The sequence below is a fragment of the Propithecus coquereli genome, unplaced genomic scaffold (genome assembly GCF_000956105.1).
Source record: "Propithecus coquereli isolate 6110/MARCELLA unplaced genomic scaffold, Pcoq_1.0 Scaffold20, whole genome shotgun sequence".
Classification (NCBI taxonomy): domain Eukaryota; kingdom Metazoa; phylum Chordata; class Mammalia; order Primates; family Indriidae; genus Propithecus; species Propithecus coquereli.
In genome coordinates this window covers 12,253,247-12,274,092 of record NW_012144967.1, presented here as the reverse complement: position 1 = coordinate 12,274,092, position 20,846 = coordinate 12,253,247, and the positions used below count along the sequence as shown (strand labels likewise).

Sequence of the window (20,846 nt, the reverse complement as noted above, 5' to 3'; positions counted from 1 at the left end):
CCCGAGCACAGATGCGTCCTGAGGAGGAAGGCCACCTCAGCAGTGACAAGCCACCTCAGGATTGCACTCATTTGGGAAAGAAGGGTGCAGAAGTGGTTCCTGGTCTTGGATTTACCGGAAATTATAAAGGCAGAAAGTGATTTGGCAAATTCGGTAGCTTGGGACAAGTTTGTTCTTAACCAAGTCACAGATGCAGGCGGCAGAGAGTCTGCACCACTCCTGCCTTTTTCTTTGCTTTTGGAGAAATGGTAGTTCTGGCTTTCAGTGATTCCCAGATGGCTCGGGAAGGAACATCTGTCTCCCGAGAGAGAACGGAGCTGACGTACCTGTGCGAGAGGATGATCTTCTTCATGTTGTCGGCCATGAGGAAGTTGTAGAACCGCCGGCACTGATCCCACTGCATGAAGGTTTCCTGGGCCCTGGAGGAACCACAGCGGGAGTGAGTGGGACTGTGGCACGGTGTTATGGGGACAGCCAGCAGGGGTTCTAGCCAGGGGAGCGAGGCGCTTGCGTGGACAGCCCTGCTCTCTGGCTGCGGCCCCTATGTTGGAACAGGGGCTTTTATGTGTGGCGCTCAAACATCTGGAGAAACCCATGGAGAAACCACAAGATGCCACTGAATGTGACGCCAGCACGGACCCTCGCTAGAGGCAGAGGCTTTGTTGGTGGCACTCCTGACACCTTCTTCTAGCACCTTGGCCTTCCATTAGTCACAGAAGCTGCCAGAAGTTGGCAGTACCAAGGTCCGCTTTGACTGTCACTTGAACACTTTCTCTATTCGGCTCCCACCCAGCAGGCCAGTGCTCCGGGCGAGTGAGGGGAGAGTGGGTACGGAGGGAAAAACCTAAGAAAACTTATTTTACTGCTGTTCAAGAGCCGAAGGGAAATCATAAAATTTGATCTTCTCCAAGTAAATCTTTCTTTGGATTATCCCTGTGACACTGAAGGGACAAAGAAACCTGCATGGAAATAGGGAGGCTGTCGCCCCCTCCCAGGCACGGCTGGTGGGGTGGTCGGAGACTCCTGCTCGTAGGGCTGGTGTGTGGCCGGCATGTGCGAGGCCTGCTCACCGGGAGGGTGACCCTCTGACCCTCCAGGGTGGCACTACGCAGTTATCCTTGTTTTCCAGGGCCCAGGTTCTGCCACCAGCCTGTGCAGGAGGGAGGGAAAGCGCTGCCAGCCCTGTCAACGTGCTTCCTGGGCCAGATTCCTGTGCCCACGTGTCAGGTGAACAGACATGAGCGGCTTGTTCCCACCACGGCTGCTCAGCTCTCCCCACTCTCTGCTCTGCTCCTCCGGGTGTGAATCCAGACCCAGGCTGCCGCTGAGCCCGCACGAATGAAAGAGAAACTTTCCTTTTGCAGATTTCTGAGTCTCCAGGCCTGATTCTACCCTGCGAATTCATCTGGGTGTCACTATTTCCGCACAGGTTTCATTTTCTGCATGGTTAAGAGAGGGGACTGGGTGGTTCATAGGTGGTTTTTTTGTTTTTTTTTTTTAAATCCAGGGAGTTTATAGAAGTAATTTCCCTAGAGCTGCTGCACTGCAATTTTGGAATGGAAAGCATTTCCCATAATGTCATGGTTAAAAATAAGAGGTAGTTGGGGGAGTTGGGTGAAATGGTTTGTGGATTTAATGGTCTATGACATGCTGACAAAACACGGGCTGAAGCTCCAAGTGAGGACTGGCACCACCTTCGAAGGTGAAAAGGTCACTGTATAAACGCACAGTGGCCTCCCCAGTGCCCTGTGGACACCTGCCTGTGGTCTGCAGAGGGATCACCTGATCAGTGAACCATACTCTGCTGCCTCAGCCGGCTCCCTCTCCTCTGACCTTGAGCCCAAGGGGTCCCTTCTGAGAGCCGGCTGTCCCTGGGAAGCACAGCTTTCTCTCGCCCTCGTTCGTCTCTCCTTTTGCTGACCTCCTAATTGAGGGGACACTCGTGCTTTTGTCAGTACCTCCTCCACAGCAGGGGGACTGCAGAGGCAGGAAGGAAGGGAGTGCTGGCCATAAACTGAAGACGTAAAGACACTCCGGCACTGCAGAATATTTTTTGGTTGAATCACACCACAGGCTTTGCTCGCTGAAAAGATCTGGGGACGTGCAGGGACCCAGGGCTCAAGGAGGGACCGGGGCAGGATGCAGGGGCCAGTGTCTCCCTTGGTTTATTTTGGCTAATGTTGATCCCTAGTATCTTTGGTTTACCACTCAGTGTATATAGGGCTGTCTTTTACCACCTTTGGATATATAATTAAGGAACTGAAACTTAATTTTATATTGGTTTCATAAAACAAAATCAAGATTCATGTGTTACAAAAACATTCATCCTACTTTTTTTTTAAAGGACTGATTTGTTCAATACCACCACCACCACCAAACAGGAAATAAGAGAAGCGGGAAACCTACAGACTAAAAGAATCTTAAGGGACAAATCAATAAATGCAAAGTGTGGGTATTATGTGGTCCTGACTCCAACAAGCCCACTGGTAAAAGTTTCTATGAGACAACCAAGGAAATCTCAACACTGACTAGCAATGAGATGATAGCAGGGAATTGTTAAGTTTTTGGTGGGATAATGGTATGTGTGGTGACGTTTAAGAAAACGTCCTTAGAGTCTTTTAGAGCTACCTGGTAAAATATTTACTGATGAAATGATAGGATTATCTGGGACTTGCTTTAAAATAATCTAGTTTATGGAGGAGCAGTTGAGCAGACGGGCGTAGAGTGGCCACGAGTTGGGTGCTGGTGAAGCTGGTGGTGGGTTAACATCCTATTCTTTTTACTTTGTGTGTATCTAAGACTTTCCAAGATAATGAAGGAGGAGGAGGAGGATGAGAAAGAAACTAAGTAGAAAATCATTCTGGGTAATGGGTCACTGAAAATTATTTGTGCTGCTGAGAGTTAAAGATCAAAGGGGTATAGAGAAGAGCCGAAATGAGGTTAACCGGTTAGACTGCAGCACCGTGAGCCTCAGCAACCATTTATAGGGGAGGTAAAGAGACCAAGTGGGTCGTCTGGAGCCAAGACCTGCACACCCCATCAAGATCCTCACTCATGCAGCTCCCACCAATGCCAAACTCCAATTTGTTGGCACTGTTTTGCAGTGACAGAAGGCAGGACACAGGGTAAGGCTGGTGTGGCAAACAAGCCTGGGCCTTGGGTCTGGAGATGGGATCACGGTCTAAGAAGATGTCTGGGCCACCCGGCTGCTGGCAAGAGGTAGAGCAGGGTCTTGAACTGTGGCCCCCAGCCATGTGGTCAGCTTCACAACCCAGGGGTGGATAAGCTAAGCTGTTTCCTAGGTTGGGGTTCTGCCTAGTCTTGCTTAGACTCCGCAGTTTTCCCCACTCTGTTTGATTCTGATACAAAATCACTGATTGTTCAAAGTTACTGTATTTTAGAGCTCTTCCACTATAGACATAGATTTTAGGAAGGTACAACTCTGTGGAGGGACTTTACGGATGATAATGCTTGCTTCTGTCATAAACTCATTCATAATCTGGAATTGCCCATTACAAGCAAAAGAGACAACATCCACACCACTTGACAGGAGCAGTGGCACCTGGCCTTTCTCTGGGGCAGGAGGCTTTGCTAGAAACACTAGCACATTAAGGTGGCCAAGACCTAGTCACGCTAACACACGCAGCCAGGAGCACCAGTGCATTCAGGGAGATTGAAATCCTCCTCTGACAATTCCTCTGGCAGAGGAATTACATGGTTTTCTGCCACTTGAACTCTGAAGCTGAGCTAGCTGGAGGTGACGACCTCTCTGCAGGTTGGCTTCCCCCTGAGGCGCAGCCAGCTGCCAGCCCAGAGCCTTCTGCCTGGGTTTCTTGGGTCTCCCCACTGACCTCCCTGCTTGAGTAAGGACTTCTTTGGCACACATATGCCTAGTGTGTAATATATATATTAGTAACATGTATTTTGTTGGTTTGTGGCATTGTAAATCATTGTATTGTCATTAAGTGCTGTGAGGTCCTCAGAAACAGACTATCTTTTACAGCCAGGTTGCAATAAAATGCTTATATTTTAGTTATATTATTATCGGTCAATTCTGCAACAGAAGATTGTCGAGGGCTTCCTCGGCAAAGAATTGATTTTACCCAAAACCAGAACAAAAAAGCTTCCCCTCCGTTCTTTAAGCTCCATGAGGGCAAGGCATTTGCCTGCCTTGTTCAGGGCTGTGTCTCTGTTACCTGGGAGGATATCTGACCAGGAAGACTCCAGGGCTAGTTTGTGGCTGTTTATGCTGAGGGCACATGCTGCAGTCTGCTAGATACCAGGTAACTTTGGGGCATTTGTGTCCTTCCTTCAGGGGCCCAGCGCACGGTAAAATGTGAGCTTCTTTGGCAGCAGCTAGACTTTGCTAACTACAGCAAGCGGGTGGCTGGCTTCTCTTTGAGCCTTCAACTGGCTCTGGCTACAGGGGAGGCAAGCTACGGGGATGAGAAGCCAGAGGGAAGGGATCACTGAGCAAGCGGTGCTCCAGGCTCAACTAGGAGGGATTTACCGGAAGCACAGACTCCTGTGTGGCCCCCGCAGGGGCAGACGTGCCTTCCCTGCTCCACTGCGGTGTAATGGGAAGCGCACACCACGCACGGCTGCCATCATCCCAGTGCTGAAAAGGCTCCCTGCCCTCGAGCCTTGGCAAGAAAAGAAGGTTATACTGGTTTAAAGGAAGGAACTGTTCTTCATTCATTCCATAGGTCTGGTTAAAATGTTGAGGGGGTCGGGCGCGGTGGCTCACGCCTGTAATCCTAGCACTCTGGGAGGCCAAGGCAGGTGGATCGCTCAAGGTCAGGAGTTCGAGACCAGCCTGAGCAAGAGTGAGACCCTGTCTCTACTAAAAAAATAGAAAGAAATGATCTGGACAACTAAAAATATATATATAAAAAATTAGCCGGGCATGGTGGCGCATGCCTGTAGTCCCAGCTACTCGGGAGGCTGAGGCAGAAGGATCGCTTGAGCCCAGGAGTTTGAGGTTGCTGTGAGCTAGGCTGACGCCACGGCACTCTAGCCTGGGCAACAGAGCAAGGCTCTGTCTCAAAAAAAAAAAAAAATGTCGAGGGGACCTGAGCCCCAGGCAGCGCCAGCACACACAGGGCAATGGGTCTCTCTGACCTGCTACCAGTTCCTGTGTGTAGGACTTCATGATCTTAGCCCAGATATTAGTTCTCTGTGCTCCAGAGAATAAAGTTGCCTCTTTGCTCCTTATTGCATGAGGGTGATGTGACAACAGGTAATTACGTGCATGAAGCTCTTTGAGCTCTCAAGGAAGGGGCTGTGTATATTATGTCTGCGAAATGTGTAGCAACTCACCTATTTTAGTTTCCTAGCTTCTCGAACCTGCTTTGCTAGTGCAAACACCTTAGTTGGCTAACTGTGCTGATCATGTGCTCTTGCCAACAGCAGATGGCGCTACTGCAGCAAAATGAAACTGAGGTGTTATCATTTTAGGATTTTGTACATTGAAAGAAAAAATGAAAACAAACTTGCTCTACGCCCTTCCACTTATCAAATCCAGCACTCTCTGAACACAAAGTCACTGGTCACAAGCAAGTTCACAGCCATTGGTTTAGGAAGGGAATCTAGTGATTCCAACCTTACAGATGACAGGAGAAGTGCTAAAAACTGGAGTTGTCAGGTGCACAGGCGAGCGCCTCCTGCCTCCTGGCTCCACCAGGCCCGGCTCCCTTGGCTCTTGTGACAGGCCCCTTGCTTACCTCTCCCTTATCCCAGGGACTGCACGGGACAGGACTTTGGTTAATTCTGGCCACGTGTGAGTATGGAATGGAAGGTGAATATTTCTAGTCAAGCCACGATAAAGGAACACGTCCTTTCAGCCTGATCCCCGGAGTGGCCGGGACAGTGAAGGGAAAGATTCACAGTAGGAGGATGAGGGACCACCTAGTCCTCGAATGCTAGGGCTGGAGAGGCCACTCAGGTCACCAAGGTGATGACTGTTAAACATGGCTGAACACTGAAAGTCACCTATGAAATGTGTCCAAAATGAAGACTCCTGGGGTCCTGTGCCTCAGACTTTATCAATCAGAATCTCCAGGAGTGGGGACCAGAAACTGAATTTATTTCTAACATGATCCCCCAAGTGCAGTCAGACGGTCACTAGTTCACCAGACTGGTCTTTGTGATCCACTGCTCTAATCCACCTCCATTCTACAGTGAATGATGATGATGATGACGATAATTCACAGTTGTTACATTCCACATGTGAGGCACTGTTCTAAGGACTTCACACACATTAACTCACTTCACCCTCGCTGTGGTGCCATGAGGTAGGTACCGTTCACAGTTATTATCATCCTCGTGACGCAGATGAGGAAAACTGGAACCCAGACCTCGGCCCTAGAACCCAGGGATGTTTCCCCAAGTCTACTCGGGGCACTTTTGGAGCCTCCTTTTTGGCCAGCCTCCTTTTACGCCTCATGGGCAGAGGCTGAATCCTGGCCCCACATTTGTCCTTTGGCTTCAAATTCCAGGACTATGTATTTTTAGAAATAATATCGATAACTCCATCCATCAGGAAATAACAAAGTAGGTTTAAACTGCAGCATGAGAGATGCAGGTGAGGCAAAAAGGAAGGATTCTTGTAACAACTATAAAGAGTGTTTAGCATTAGACTTGATCAATGGGGAGATTTTTTTACTTTCCTGTGCAATTTGGGGTTTCTTCAGAAGATCTTTACCAACTGATCGTGGCCATTTGTAATACAAAAGACATCAGGAAGAATGAGTACAGGAAAAAACACGATGCATTTGAGGAGCTTAGAGAGAGGTGTGCACGTGATCTGTGATGTGGCGGGAGCCAGAGATCCAGGACAGCGGTGATTCTGGAGGGCAGTGAGAGCGGACGACCACGCCCTCCTAGGACGCATCCTGGGGGGTGTCTGCTGGGAGGAGACGACGGGGCAAGAAACAGCTTTACCCGGTAGGTCAACTCCTTTGTGATGATGTCTGGGATGCCTAAGCGAAACAGATACTTGAAGGTAAGGACTCTGATAGAGTGACTGCTACATCCCTTCCAGATGCCATCTGAGACCCACCTCTTCTGCAGGTAGGAGGGATCTGGGATCATAAGGCCCAGCTCTCCTGTGTTCTTTCATTAACCTACGGTGCTACAAAACTCCTGAAGCAAGAACAGGTTAAGTCCCCTCTCAGAGATTCCCTGGGGAAACAGCAGCTATTGGGGGGGCGGGGGGAGTGGCTTCTCCAATTACAGATCTGATCCCACAGTGCGGCTGCACATTCCAGGCTTACGGGGTCTGATGGGGCAACTCCAATGTATAATCTGGAAACAAAACAAGGTGAGTTCTAAGACTCAGAAGCTTCTGCTCAGTCCGCCACAGTGTTTCCCTGGTCTTCGCGGGCCAGTGTGTGGTGCAAACAAGTGCTAAATGAAGGCCCCGATGGAAGGTGGAGGTGACGTACCTCAGTGCGCTGTACCCCTGGCACACGCTGACACAGCACAGGACCTTCTCTTGGTTCGCCTGAGTCTCCCCCAAGTATTTACACACGATGTTGCCACCCAGGCTGAAGCCGACGACGACCAGCTGGGTCAGGGGATAGGTCTTCTTAATGTAGTTCACCATGGCTCCAAATTCCCACGTGCAGCCTGCGGGCAAAAGGGTGAGGGCACTCAATCATTTCAGGCGTAACAAATGACGGAGAAACACGAGCTGAAGGGTCACTAATGGGTGCCAATATACTAAAACATACACACATATATGTGTATGTGTGTGTGTAAAGAGAGAGAGAGACAAGTAGACAGACACTGCTCTTTGGCTACCTAGAGAGAAGTTCCCAGATGCCCTCCGTATAAGAGAAAACAGGGCATCAGTAGTGCCCAGGAGCACAGGTACCACGTAGCAAATGTGCAATGTTCCTTTAAAGGTGGGTCACGAGAAACCTGTCTAGATGCTCATGGGAATTAAGGCAGATATTCTGCACGTGCATGAGTGCATATGTTCGCACACAGATCTAAATAAAAGCAAGAAAGACTCTTTGGAATTAGCTTCTTAGGTTACAAATTGAGATGCTATACCCTTGTGTATGATGATTCACGGGGTTGAGAAAAGTACCAAATGGATGTTATTTACAGGATCTTCTTGCCAGTGTTGGGGAGGGAAGGAAAAACAAACTTCAGTCCAGAGGGACCGCCAGGATGCTCTGTAGGATTAGGGTAAAATGTTCCCAGTGACGTAGGAACAGGGTGCTAAGGGAGGCAGACCCACTCAGAAATACACAGAGGAGACCTCTGAACGGAGAGGGTGTTTGGGCCTGGTTTGCCCGGGAGGGAAGATCTCAGCTGGCGTGCCCTTGGGAAGTTGCTGAGGTTATGTTATGTCTCAGCAGCTTTGCTAAGAGGAGGAGGGTAATGGTCAGACACAGGTGAAGGGATTCATCACATCCTTCTAAGGCCCAACCCCAGACTCTGCAGGGAGCCAACTTAAAACCTAACAGGGAAAGTCAGGAATGTTGGTGAGAAGTATACACATGACAGACTGGCACGAGAAGAGTATGGTTTACAATGGAAACACGATTGCAGACCTTGGCACCAGCTCAGAGGTTTTGACATCCCTAATAGAGTTGAACAGCTTCTTCCCTAATCAGCAAATCACGGGGTACAATTGTGAGCCTGGGGCAAACTCCCCCTATATCTGTCTTCCTTTCGTAGTAGGATGCAGCCTAAGCCGGCCAGCACAACCACATGCAGGAATTGTTAACCTGCAGTGTGCACAGAACCACCTGCAGAGGGTGTTAGAAACAAGCCTTCCTGGGCCTCGCCCCCCGAAGAAGCTGATTCCATAAGATGGGCGCCAGGCTCAGGAATCTACATTAAAAATTTTCTGAGTGGGTAATTCATGCTTACGGCACAAAATTCAAATACTGTAAAAGATGCAGTGAAAGGTAAGTTTCATATATTCTTTTTTTTTAAGTACCAGTCAGTGGTAGTGTACACATTGTTTGGTACCTTTTTTCCGCTTTACAATATCTCTTAGAAACTATTATATATGAGTATCACACATGAAGCTGCCCTATTCTTTTGTACTTTTATTTTTAACGAGGCATAACATATACACAGGAAAATGCGCAATGAATTTTTACACGTTTACACCTAGGTAACCATTGCCCAGATGAAGATGTAGAATATTCCTAACACCCCTGGAAGCCACTTCATGCCTCTTCTCAGACAATATCCCCTATACTATGACTAATGATTATGATCTGAAAGTGTTGGGAGCTCCTGAGGCTTGGAAGGAGCTGAAGAAGGGGAAAAACATACCTAAGACGAAGAAAAAGCCTGGGGCCAAGAGTGGCTCCCATCCAACACGGTAAGACCCAGGCACCAACTCAGAGAAGGAAGCATGTCTCTCCCCAGTAAGATATCAGAGGACCAGGTCTCCTATTTTTCTCCCTTTTGCACACAGCAGAGGCTGGGGCAGTTTGCAGGCCTTCAGTAACGAGTTGCTGAATTAAGTGGATTCTGATGACAAAGCCCCTAAACACATCCTAGGGACAGGGAAGGAACAAAAATCTGGTCCAGAGGGAACCTTGAACTTTGTAATTTGAAATGCCGGACTTTTGACCCCACTTAGGTCAGATTCATCCAAGCTTCTCTTTTTAAAAAGGTAGCAATGGAAGGAATACTGTACCTCTAGAGAAGTGGTCCCCAACAACCTTTTTGGCAGCAGGGACTGGATTCATGGAAGACAATTTTTCCATGGACAGGGTAGGTGGGGTGGAGGTTGGGGGGTTCAGGCGGTGATGCAAGTGATGGGGGGCAACTGTAAATACAGATGAAGCTTCGCTCACTCGTTTGTCTGCTGCTCACCTCTTGCTGTGCACCCCCCCACCCCGCCCGCAAGTTTCATGGAAAGGGTTGTGCAGCGCGGAGTTCTGGGGCCTGGTCCACGGCCCAGGGGTTGGGGACCGCAGCTCTAGAGAATGATGGATTTTGAATGGGGAGCTGCGATGTAAAAGAAGGATCTTCAAATGCAATTAATCAGCTGATATCACCATTAGCAGTTAGCTGATAATCAGCTTCTCTGTCATGCAACAAATCAAAAATCTGGATCCCATTGGAGACATTTGCTCACTTCCTTCGGGCCTGAAAACAGGGCCTTCAAGGAGTAGTCTGGCCTCATGGCTACGTGAAAGGGCTCTGTGGTCGGACTGCTGGGGCCTACCACTTAGTGGCCCCAAATGCTCCCAGCCTTCCTCTGATGACAAGGAATCCCTGGGGTACGAGGAAAGCCTACAGCTTCCAGGCTCCCTGCTAGAGGCCTGGAGCCCTTGGGAATAGGACAGGACCTGGGAGTGGGTACTTTTAACAAATAACCCAGATGAGTTTTATTGTGAGGGAACCGTGGAAAATATTGTCACCTTGGGTAAGTTACTAACCATTCTGGGTGTGTTTCCTCACTTGGAAAATGGAGGTAATAACAGTGAATACTTCCTAGAGTTGTTTGGAGAGCTGAATAAGGTGATATACATAAACAGCTTAGACTAGGGTCCAGAACATATAAGCATTCAATGCTAACTATTGTAACTAATTATTTTTTCTTTTAAAAATATCATTTAAGTATACCCATGTTCATAGCAGCATTACTCAGAATAGCCAAAAAGTGGAGACAACTCAAGTGCCCACTGAGGGAAGAATGGATGAAGAAAATGTGGCATATGTGTATAATGGAATATTATTCAGATCTAAAAAGGAAGAAAATCCAGGCACTTGCTACAACAAGGATGAACCTTGAGAGCATTATGCTAAGTAAAATCAGCCAGTCACAAAAGGACAAATACTGTAGGATCCTACTTATACAATGTACCTAGAATAGTCAAATCTACAGAGGTAGAAAATACAATGGTGGTTGCCAAGGGCTAGGGAGGGGGAGCTAGGGAGTTATTGTTTAATAGGCATAGTTCTAGTTTTGCAAGATGAAAAAATTCTGAAGATAGGCTGAAAAAGAATGTGAATATACTTAATTCTCCTGAACTGTACACTCAAAACTGGTTAGGATGGTAAATTTTACTTTGTGTGTATTTTATCATGATTTACAAATATTACTTAAACAAGAATCTGTAGCTTTACACACTTGAATAGGTCAATCTACATTGGTCTACATTTCTAGATTTTTCTCTAAAGCAGCATTCTTCAACATGATTGCACACTGGACTCACATGGGGATCTTGTAAAATAACAACCGGAATGCCTGGGCCTCTCTAAACTAATTAAACCAGAATGCCTCAGGGTGGGACCCAGGCATGGGTGTTCTTTTTCAAGATCCCTGGGTGATTCCAACGTGCAAGCAGGGCTGAGGACCACTGCTCTGAGGAGCAAGGGTCTCTCCAGCTCAGACCGGTATGAGAAGGCATTGTTCTGAGGCACCCTCTCATCTCTCTCTGGGCCATCCCTTTTCAGACTCCCTTCTCTTTCTACTTGCAGTAAGCAACCTTCAAAGATGGGGGCGCTGTTCAGCCTTTTGGAAGCATCTGAAGCTTAGCCCAGTAGCAGCTTTCCAAACATTTCCTAAAGCAAGGTGTCTGCAGGGGGTGACTCCCCATTTAACACAACCAGGCACTTCCTCCAGATCCACTGAATAGCTAACAAAAACAAACTTTAAATCCCTAAATACATGTAACTGCTTTCTGGTAATCTTTCTCGTAAAGAGTGAATGGGAAAAGCTGCCTGGAGGTTAAATATCATTGCAAGAATGATGCCCTAGCTCAGTGGCTCTGAAAGTGCGGCCCCTGAACCAGAAGCATCGGCAGCCCGGGAGCTCATTCACGATGCCTGTTCTTGGGGCCCGCCGCAAACCTACTGCGTCAGAAACTCTAGGGGTGGAACCTAAACAGAGGGCCTGTTTAAAACAGAGCTTGCGGGGCCCCACCCCCAGAGTTTCTGATTCAGAAGGTCTGGGTCTCCCACTCACTCCCGATGTGAGGGTGGGCTACGAATGTGCATTTCTAACAAGTTCTAACAAGTTCTCAGGTGATGCTGATGCTGGTGGGCCAGGGACCACTCTTTGAGAATCACCGTCCTAGCAGACAGGAAAGGTGGATGGAATCCTTAATTTTCTGTCTCATCTTTTTTTTTTTTTGAGACAGGGTTGAGCTCTGTCACCTGGGCTAGAGTGCTGTGGCGTCATCATAGCTCGCTGCAGCCTCCATCTCCTGGGCTCAAGCCATCCTCCTGCCTCAGCCTCTCGAGTAGCTGGGACTCCAGGTGTGCGCCACCACACCCGGCTAATTTTTATGTTTTTTGTAGAGACAGGGTCTCACTTTTGCTCAGGCAGTATTTCCTTTTTCCCTTAAAAAGGCAGTTCAAAAAGATGCTTCATTTCACTCATACTTAAATAAATACAAATTAAAATGACAATTAGAAATCATCTTCCACTGCCCGTGTTAGAAAAGAACAGGAAGTTTGCCAATACCCAGGAATGGGGAGTGTGGGTAGCAGGCCTGCTGGGCAGCCGCTGACGAGGCAGTGCACACTAGCGTAGGTCCTGGAAGGCAATGTGGTGACATCTATCAATGTTTTTAAAAGTACAAACCTTTGGTCCAGCAATTCTGCTGTTCGGGACCTTATACTGCAGACAGACCTGCACATGTGTGCAAACGTGTATGTGTAAGAATGTTCACTGCATGCTGTCTGTACAGCAAAGGACTGAAAACTTAAATTTCGATCAATAGAGGACTAGTTAAATGAAGTGCTACAATGCCGTGAAAAAGAATGATGCAGAGTGTGATCTCTTGAAAGGGAGTGACTCAGCCATCTTATGAAAACAAGGGGCAGAACAGTGGGGCAGGCACCCGCTGTGTGTCTGCTTGGGTTTTAAGAGATGATATATACACACATTATCTGACTGAATATTCACTGAAAAACGGTAGCAGACACTGATCTTCTGAGGAGGAGAACTGGGGGTCTAAGGCGGGAGGGAGACTTGGTTTCGCTTATTATATATAACTTTGGCACTGTTTGAATGTTTTTACCATGTGCACACATTTATTTTTCAATAAAAATCTAACCAGTTTTAAAATCTAGCAAAAAATAAGGGAGGGAAAACGATGTTTAAATCTTCTTAGGTCAGTTTCTACTATGACAACGACACCCAACATACCACTCATACTGGAGCAATGGCTTGTGCTGGGGACATTCTTTGCCTGCACAAGAGATGGTACTGAGGGACGTATTTTAAATTGTCTAAAAATCCCCCAAAATCCTTACCTTTCCACCATTTCCTTGGGTTTATGCCTAATTTTGTCTTCCCTTGGCTGATTATTTTTATCTTTATGTTTTGTCCTAACACTGAATGAGCCTTTATCAGATTATAAACTCCCACAAAGCAAAGATCCAGGTCTTGTTCTCCAGTGTATGTTTGAGGCCATGTGCTTAGTGGGCACTCAGTCAGTGTCGCCTGAGTGGACGGGTGGAAGAATGGCTGCATGACGTCCCAGCCTCTCTGCTAGGAACTTAAACACACACGAGGAACAGATTCCAAGCCATGAAATGACTGGTGCACCCTCACAGGGGGAGGCAGTGGGAGTGCTGGACTTCAGACCCAGTCTAACGCCAAAGCCCAAGCTCTTTGCTTTGTGTCACAAATCGACTTTAGTAATAGTACTGGAGGGATGTTTTTTTTAATGATTAAAAATATTACTTTCTCCCCATTTGATTTCTTTTAGACCCATCTATCTTTACTCAGGTTTCAGACTAATTATTTGAGACCTAGAGCAGATGTTCAGATGTCACTGGGGCAGTTATAAAACTCGGATTTGCTACGCTACAGAGGAGCAATCACAGCTAATTTTGTAGGCACTTTGGGAGCCTCAATTTAATTAAATCCAAACACATCTGAACTGGGTGGAGGGGCAGGCCTGCCTGGTGCCGGAAGGACTGCTGGGCGTTCTGGGAAGGGCGGCCACCTGTCCCAGGCAAGGGGACGGCAAAGGCACGGCGTGTCTGTCCAGCTCCAGGATCACCCTTCTGGAATGGTGGGGGGGGGGGGTGTCTCCCGGGACCTGCACCTGATGTTGATTAACACCCTCAGTAACTGGGAGTCCCGCCTCGGCCTGTTTTACTAGGAGCTACAATAATCTGTTTTTTAATACTAGGAGGATTTTAATGAGGTTCTATATATTTAATCCTTATGGGATTAGCACTAGTAACAAGATTTAGATATCTGATCTTGCTGAAACTTTTTAAAGACAAGATGAAATGTGAGACACTCGCCTGGCCTTAGAGAGATGAGTACACAGGGCCGTCTTAGAAAGGCAACCCGCTGAGAACAGGAAAGACCCCTTGCCTTTTTCCTGAAGTTCCCAACCCTAAAGAAAGATGAGGCAAAAGCTGACTGAAAGCTATTTCAAAAGCCACTTCCCCAAATGACACCAACATGACTAAGCAGGCTAAAATACAGGGACCCAGAGACTTGGTGTGCCTTGTTGATGGAGACTTTGAGTCATCTCTGTATCCTCCATGCCAGGCATGGGCCTGGCTTTTGGTGGGTGTGCCACACAATGTTTGTGGATAAGAAAGAAGTTTGAATCATGTGGAATGAAAGCACACGATACTGGCCAGCAGGAAAGAAGCACTAGAATATCTTTCCCACTAAGTTTAATGCAAGAGAAAAACATGGTCAGGCTAATAACACGGCTCACTGACAGGTGGGCGGTCGGGGGCCTTGCAGCCGCTGTCACTTTCATAGTAAAAGTATTACACATGAGTCATTTCTTAAAGTCAAGGAAAAGCTACTGCAAACCTGAGTCACTCAGGAAGCAAACAGCTATAGGAACGAAATGAGAGCCCCACTACCCATCACATTAGTTGGCCTTGGCCTTGTCTCTGAAACAAAGATTTTCACAAATGAGTGCTTTTAGCTGTTCAGAGCTCCTCCTGAAAGCGCAGGCCTGTCGCTGCTGCTCTGCCACTCTGCTGTGGAGGCCACACCCCATCGCGCTCCCCGACGCTCAGCAGATGATCTTGCCGGGGTTTTGTTAGGATGCTTGAGCTTCTGCAAATTCTCTACCTTCACTTTCACATTCTCTCTCTTCACCCGTCTCTTCCTCCTCCCTTCTCACTGTGTCCTTCTGCTGTCATAAGACTCGACTGTTTAATGCACAGGCAACACAATTCATAGCTGTCAATCTGGAATCATGAGTACAATCCAAAATTGAGTCTGCATCAATTATTGGTAGATATGAGAAGCTTATAGAAGCATTTATATTCATAATCTAATCAAATTTTGTAGGACAGATTGAGCTTTGTAAAAACAAAATAGAAGTTCCTTAAAAATCACTATCTGCAACTCCTATAATGAGATGTCTTAGACTGTGGGTGATCTTTACGGCATGCTATAGACAAGGTAACCAGACATACATCCTAGTCTGTCTGAGAGGGTTCTGGAATTTGTCTGTTGTTCTGATGCAGTTATAATTAAGTCCTCCCTTTACTTTCAAAAGTGTCCCAATTGGGATGTGAAATCATGCGGTCACCCCAGGTACGGGGCCTCCCTCCCTTCCAAGACTGAAATGCTACCCTCTAAGCAAGGCAAAGTTTTCTGGTCTTACCTTGAGGTTCCAAAGGGTAGTTTATAAAATAAAAAAATTTCAGTATTAAACTCAATCAGACATTAAGGAGCTCCTTCTCCAAGGAACAGAATATAATACTGTGATTTTAGGTACTTCCTTTCAGCTTATGCCTAATGCCAGAAAGTCAAGAGTTTACAAATAAGCGAAGGGTCCACTTTTTCACTGTTTCAACTCACAAGAAAAAGCAGTTTAAATCTTTTGAAACCATTGTCAATGCCAAGTGTCCCAGCTTGGTGTTTTGGTTGGAGATGGGTGCTGAGTTCTTTGGAGGCTCATGGTCCTAAGGGACTCCGTCACCTTATGGGGCCAAAGCAAGGTAATTTTTATTCCTTTCACTTGATAAGGAAGAGACTTTAAAAAATCCTAACTTTCTTTTCTCTTTGAATCAAGATCAAACTCATAGGACCTTCTGTCACTTGGCTCTTAACTTTCTAATCATAAAACTTCACATTATGAACAGGATATGGAGGCCAGAATATGCACAAACTGCAAAGTTCTGATTTTCAGTGCATTCCTTGGCTGGTGGATTTGATCTAGCTCTACTTTGCTCTGAACATGAACACTGGATTGTTGGGATAAGGCACTTAGTCAAAGACACACAGAAAGAGCCAAATGCTCCCTAAATTTACCATGCCCGACAGCATCACCGACATAACTCTCACATTCCCAACATTGCCTGGCTTAGAAAATCAGTTAAGCCAATAAAGAGTGAGCCAGGCCGGGCGTGGTGGCTCACGCCTGTAATCCTAGCACTCTGGGAGGCCGAGGCGGGCGGATTGTTTGAGCTCAGGAGTTTGAAACCAGCCTGAGCAAGAGCGAGACCCTGTCTTTACTAAAAATAGAAAGAAATTAATCGGACAACTAAAAACACATAGAAAAAATTAGCCGGGCATGGTGGCGCATGCCTGTAGTCCCAGCTACTCGGGAGGCTGAGGCAGAAGGATTGCTTGAGCCCAGGAGTTTGAGGTTGTTGTGAGCTAGGATGATGCCACGGCACTCTAGCCCGGGCAACGGAGTGAGACGCTGTCTCAAAAAAAAAAAAAAAAAAGAGTGAGCCAATGTGTCTACTGCTGCAGGGCCCCATTTAAAGATAAGGTTCTTTGCAATAAATACATTTCAAAAAAAAAAAAAAATCTTCACAACCTCGCCATCTTCCTCCATTTCCAAGTGTTATTCACGATCTTGCCCACGTGACAGGGCTGTGGACCTGGCCTGCACTAGCAGAGCACCCTATTTCAGTATGAAATGTAAAAGACAGTTTGGTAAGTTTCACCCTTGTGGGTGTTACTAGTCATTCTAATAGTTTCATATTTTATTTTTACTCGAATCATCTAATGTCATTTAATTTAATTAATCAAAAGAGAAATATTTAATATTTCCTAGTTAAAAAAATCTACAAACTATATGGAGATAAGTGGTAAGAAATTTTTTTTAAAGAAGGAAATGTTTTAGAAGGTTAAGATATAGGAAATAGAGCATACGGAAATATAGAAATAAAATGCAGAAATATAGAAGCCAGTAGATTCGAGCTGGAGGTGTGTGGCCCGGCCAGATTTGGCCCAGAGGCCAGTACTGAAGACTGCACTGCTGGAAGGCAGCACCGCATTCTGCGAAACAGCCACAGGGGCCTGGGCATCCCTGTAAACAGAGCCATAACTCAGACCACGCTCAAAAAAGAAAGAATTGTGTGTTCAACAAGAACAGGTTCTCAAATTGGTCCTTGCAGAAATCCAAAAGTTCACATGAGGTCAACTGCATGCAGCTGATGTAGTGGCAAGGTCATTTAACTGTTCAAGTAAATGTTTGCCTTTTCTCCCCTAAGTTGGCTCACAGAAAACACAAAGTTGCAGCGAAGGACTAATGAAGACAATAATTGTTATCATTTACTGGCATTTGCTGGACTCTGTGCTACACTTTTATATTACTGACAATTGTCCAAACAGCCTTTCTCAACTTTCTCAAGTAGGTATGCAAACCCTAAACTGCTGTACTCTAAAGCACAGCTCTTCCCCTATGCAGGCCTTTCCTGAACGTAACTCTCTAAATGATACGCTCCATGTATGAGATTAACACAAAATAATACGAAAATTAAAAACAAAGATCTGATCCCTGTTCGTGAAAAGGTTGTCATTGGTATACTCTTTTTGGACAAACGCAGCCAATAAGCTTAGACCGATTGTGACTGTGCTCCCCTCCCCTCCGCCAACTAGATGGTGAGGTTTTCCTCATAGACTGGGACTTTCCTGCAGGCAGGGACATGGACTCACACCTGTATTCTCATTGCCCCATGAATGTCTGGAAGATGCTGGATGAACAAGATCAGAGACCAGACCAACCTAGCCCATTGCTGTGGCTCCAAGAAGCTCTTAGATGTTCTTTTGCCTTAAATCTAAAATGTATCTCACTGGGAACTATTTTCTTACTCCTTTTTAAAAAAATTTTTATTTTTTATTTGTTTAGAGACAGGGTCTTGCTCGGTCTTGCTCAGGCTGGAGTGCAGTGGCACAATCATGGCTCACTGTAGCCTGTAAATCCTGGCTCGAGTGATCCTCCCACCTCAGCCCCCTAAGTAGCTAGGACTACAGGTGTGTGCCACCATGCCTGGCTATGTTTTTCAGTTTTGTAGAGATGAGATCTCGCTCTGTTGCCCAGGCTGGAATGCAGTAGCGCAACCATAGCTCACTGCAGCCTGGAACTCCTGGCCTCAAGCCATCCCCCTACCCCCACATCCCCAATGTGCTGGAATTACAGGCAGGAGCCACTGAACCTGGCCTTAGAAGTATCAGCAGGATGCAGTCTCCTACATGGAGGGGCAATGTGGCCTGTTTTTCAGCGGCATGGACTCTAGAACTAGACTGCTAAACTGCCTGGGTTTGAAGCAGGATCGCCCACTCAGCAGCTTTGTGATCTGGAGCAAGTTATTCATCCTTGCTGGGCCTCAGTTCCCTCATCTGTAAAAGGGTGGTGACTGGTTTAATATATCATATAAAGTATTAATACTCATAACAGTGCCTGGCAACAGCAAATGCTATGTAAGTGTTAACTATCAATAAAAACAGTAATGACCGCTACCACCGAAGTAGGGAAAATCTTTCTAAATGCTCAAATATCCCCCCTCCTCCTCTACATTCTAATGAACGGCATCCTAAATAGGAAATGAACACTACAACAGAGACAGTGTTGAATTGGGGTTACGAATCACACGATTTGAATGCTGATTCTGCCACTTATTAGTCGCATGATCCAAGGCAAGCTACTTAACCCCCCTAAGCCTGTGAAGTGGGAATACTAATTAAACCTACCTCCAAGGCAGTAAGGATCAAGTGAGTAATACGCAAAACTCCGCGCATGCCTGGCACTCATTAGTGTGAGACAAATGGCAACTGCTGTCATAAAGGATTTCCCTTAATGAATTTATCTTTCAAAGGCAGCACGAAGCATTCTAAATCACAAGAATGCACAATTATCCATTTAGGAAATTCTTCTGGGCCAGAGAGATCTGTTTTCAACCATTTCTATTCATATCAGCAAAGATGTCCAAAAATAAGGGATTAGTGCTTATATGGTTTGAAACAGAGTTGGTTTGCTGATGGGAAAGATCTTTTATGATTTTTTCAGAAAGAGAGATCTGAGGGGATCGTGTAACAGGAAAAGAAGAACATAGGGTTCCATGTTAACTCCCGCTTTAGTTTTCTTCTGGTCAGGATCGCAGCTGCAAAAAGCCAAGAGGGTATTCACAGCGACTTGAATGACGGGCGCCTGCTCAAAAGAGCAGCGATTTGCCAAGGGAAGACTCGTATATAAGGCGCATCGGTGTGAGCCGCGCTGCTCTGTAAAGTATCACCTACATCCACGCACGCACTGCACACGCGCCACCTCCGTCCTCATTCAGTGGGCGTTCAGCGACCGCCAGCGCGGTGAGCGCTTTCTGTGCACTGGGGCGCTGCAGCAGGGATCGCGAAGACCGCGGCTCTCGCGGACTGCACTTTCGGGATGGAGAGACAGATAATAAACATGTGAACAAGTAATTTCACAAATTATGGAAACGGATCCATCATTTCGCATCTTAAGTGCCTTGAGGAAGGTAAAAGGGGCATTAGGTAGAGAATGACTGGGGGCTGGGGCAACATCAGATGGGGGAGGGGAGTCACGGAAGGGCTCTCTGAGAAGGTGACATCTTGGTCAAGACCTGAATGACAGGAGGAGGCAAGTGAAGACCACAGAAGGGTCCAAACAAAACTTGGGCGGACCTGAGATTAGCAGGTCCTGGAGTCCCTTCGGAACTTGGTGACTGCCAGGGCCGGTGTCCAGCACTCACATGTGCTCAGGGCCCCCCAGTGTCACATCCAGTCACCCCACATGGAGGAGGAGGACTTGGTTGAGGGCCTATTAAAAGTGAAGGGAAGGAGATATAAAAGAGGCATGAGAAACATATCAGCCAATTGCAATATATAGACCTGCCCTGGATTCTGAATTGAACAAGCTAATTAAAAAGGTGAAAAAGAAAGAAGACAGTTGGGGAACCCAAACTGCTACAGAGGAATACGATTCAAGTGTTTTAGCTGTGATGATAACACTGTACTTAAGTTTATGTTATGGGCTGAACTGTGTCACTCCAAGCTTCATATGTTGAAGTCCTAATCGCTAGTACGTCGGAATGTGATTGTCCTTAGAGACAGGGCGTTTAAAGACGTAATTAAATTAAAATGGGGTTGTTAGTGTGGGCCCTAATCCAATATGACTGGTGTCCTTTTAAGAAGAGGAGCCAGGTGTGGTGGCTCAGCAGATGTGCTGTCATCTCAGCAACTCAGGAGGCTGAGGTGGAAGGATCACTTGAGCCCAGGAGTTCAAGACTATCCAAGCAACATAGCAAGACCCCACTTCTAAAAAATGGAATGTATTAGCTGGGTGCAGGGATGTTCCCCTTTAGTCCCAGCTATTTGGGAGGCTGAGGCAGGAGAATTGCTTGAGCCCAGGAGTTCCAGGCTGCAGTGAGCTAAGATTGTGCCACCGCACCACTGCACTCCAGCCTGGGTGACAGAGCAAGACTCCGTCTCTTAAAAAAAAAAAAAATATAAGGACACAGACATAAAGACATCAGACACAGATGCACATAGACAGAGATAACTATAGTGTGAACCCACAGCAAGAAGCTGGTTACCTACAAGTCAAGAAGAAAGGTCTCAGAAGAGACCAAAATTGCTGGCACCTTGATCTTGGAATGTTAGCCTCGTAACT

The 20,846-nt window shown here is 46.7% G+C and overlaps 1 protein-coding gene across 1 annotated transcript in view; it reads right to left on the bottom strand.

Annotated features, from left to right (window-relative positions):
• Positions 1 to 20,846, bottom strand: part of ABHD2 (abhydrolase domain containing 2) — a 101,844-nt gene that overhangs the window by 16,863 nt on the left and 64,135 nt on the right. The window contains exons 6-7 of the mRNA XM_012643773.1: positions 7,446 to 7,629; positions 327 to 419 (exon numbers count right to left, since the gene is read on the bottom strand). Of these exons, the coding sequence (XP_012499227.1) occupies positions 327 to 419; positions 7,446 to 7,629 (277 nt within the window). The remainder of the gene's footprint in view (positions 1 to 326; positions 420 to 7,445; positions 7,630 to 20,846) is intronic.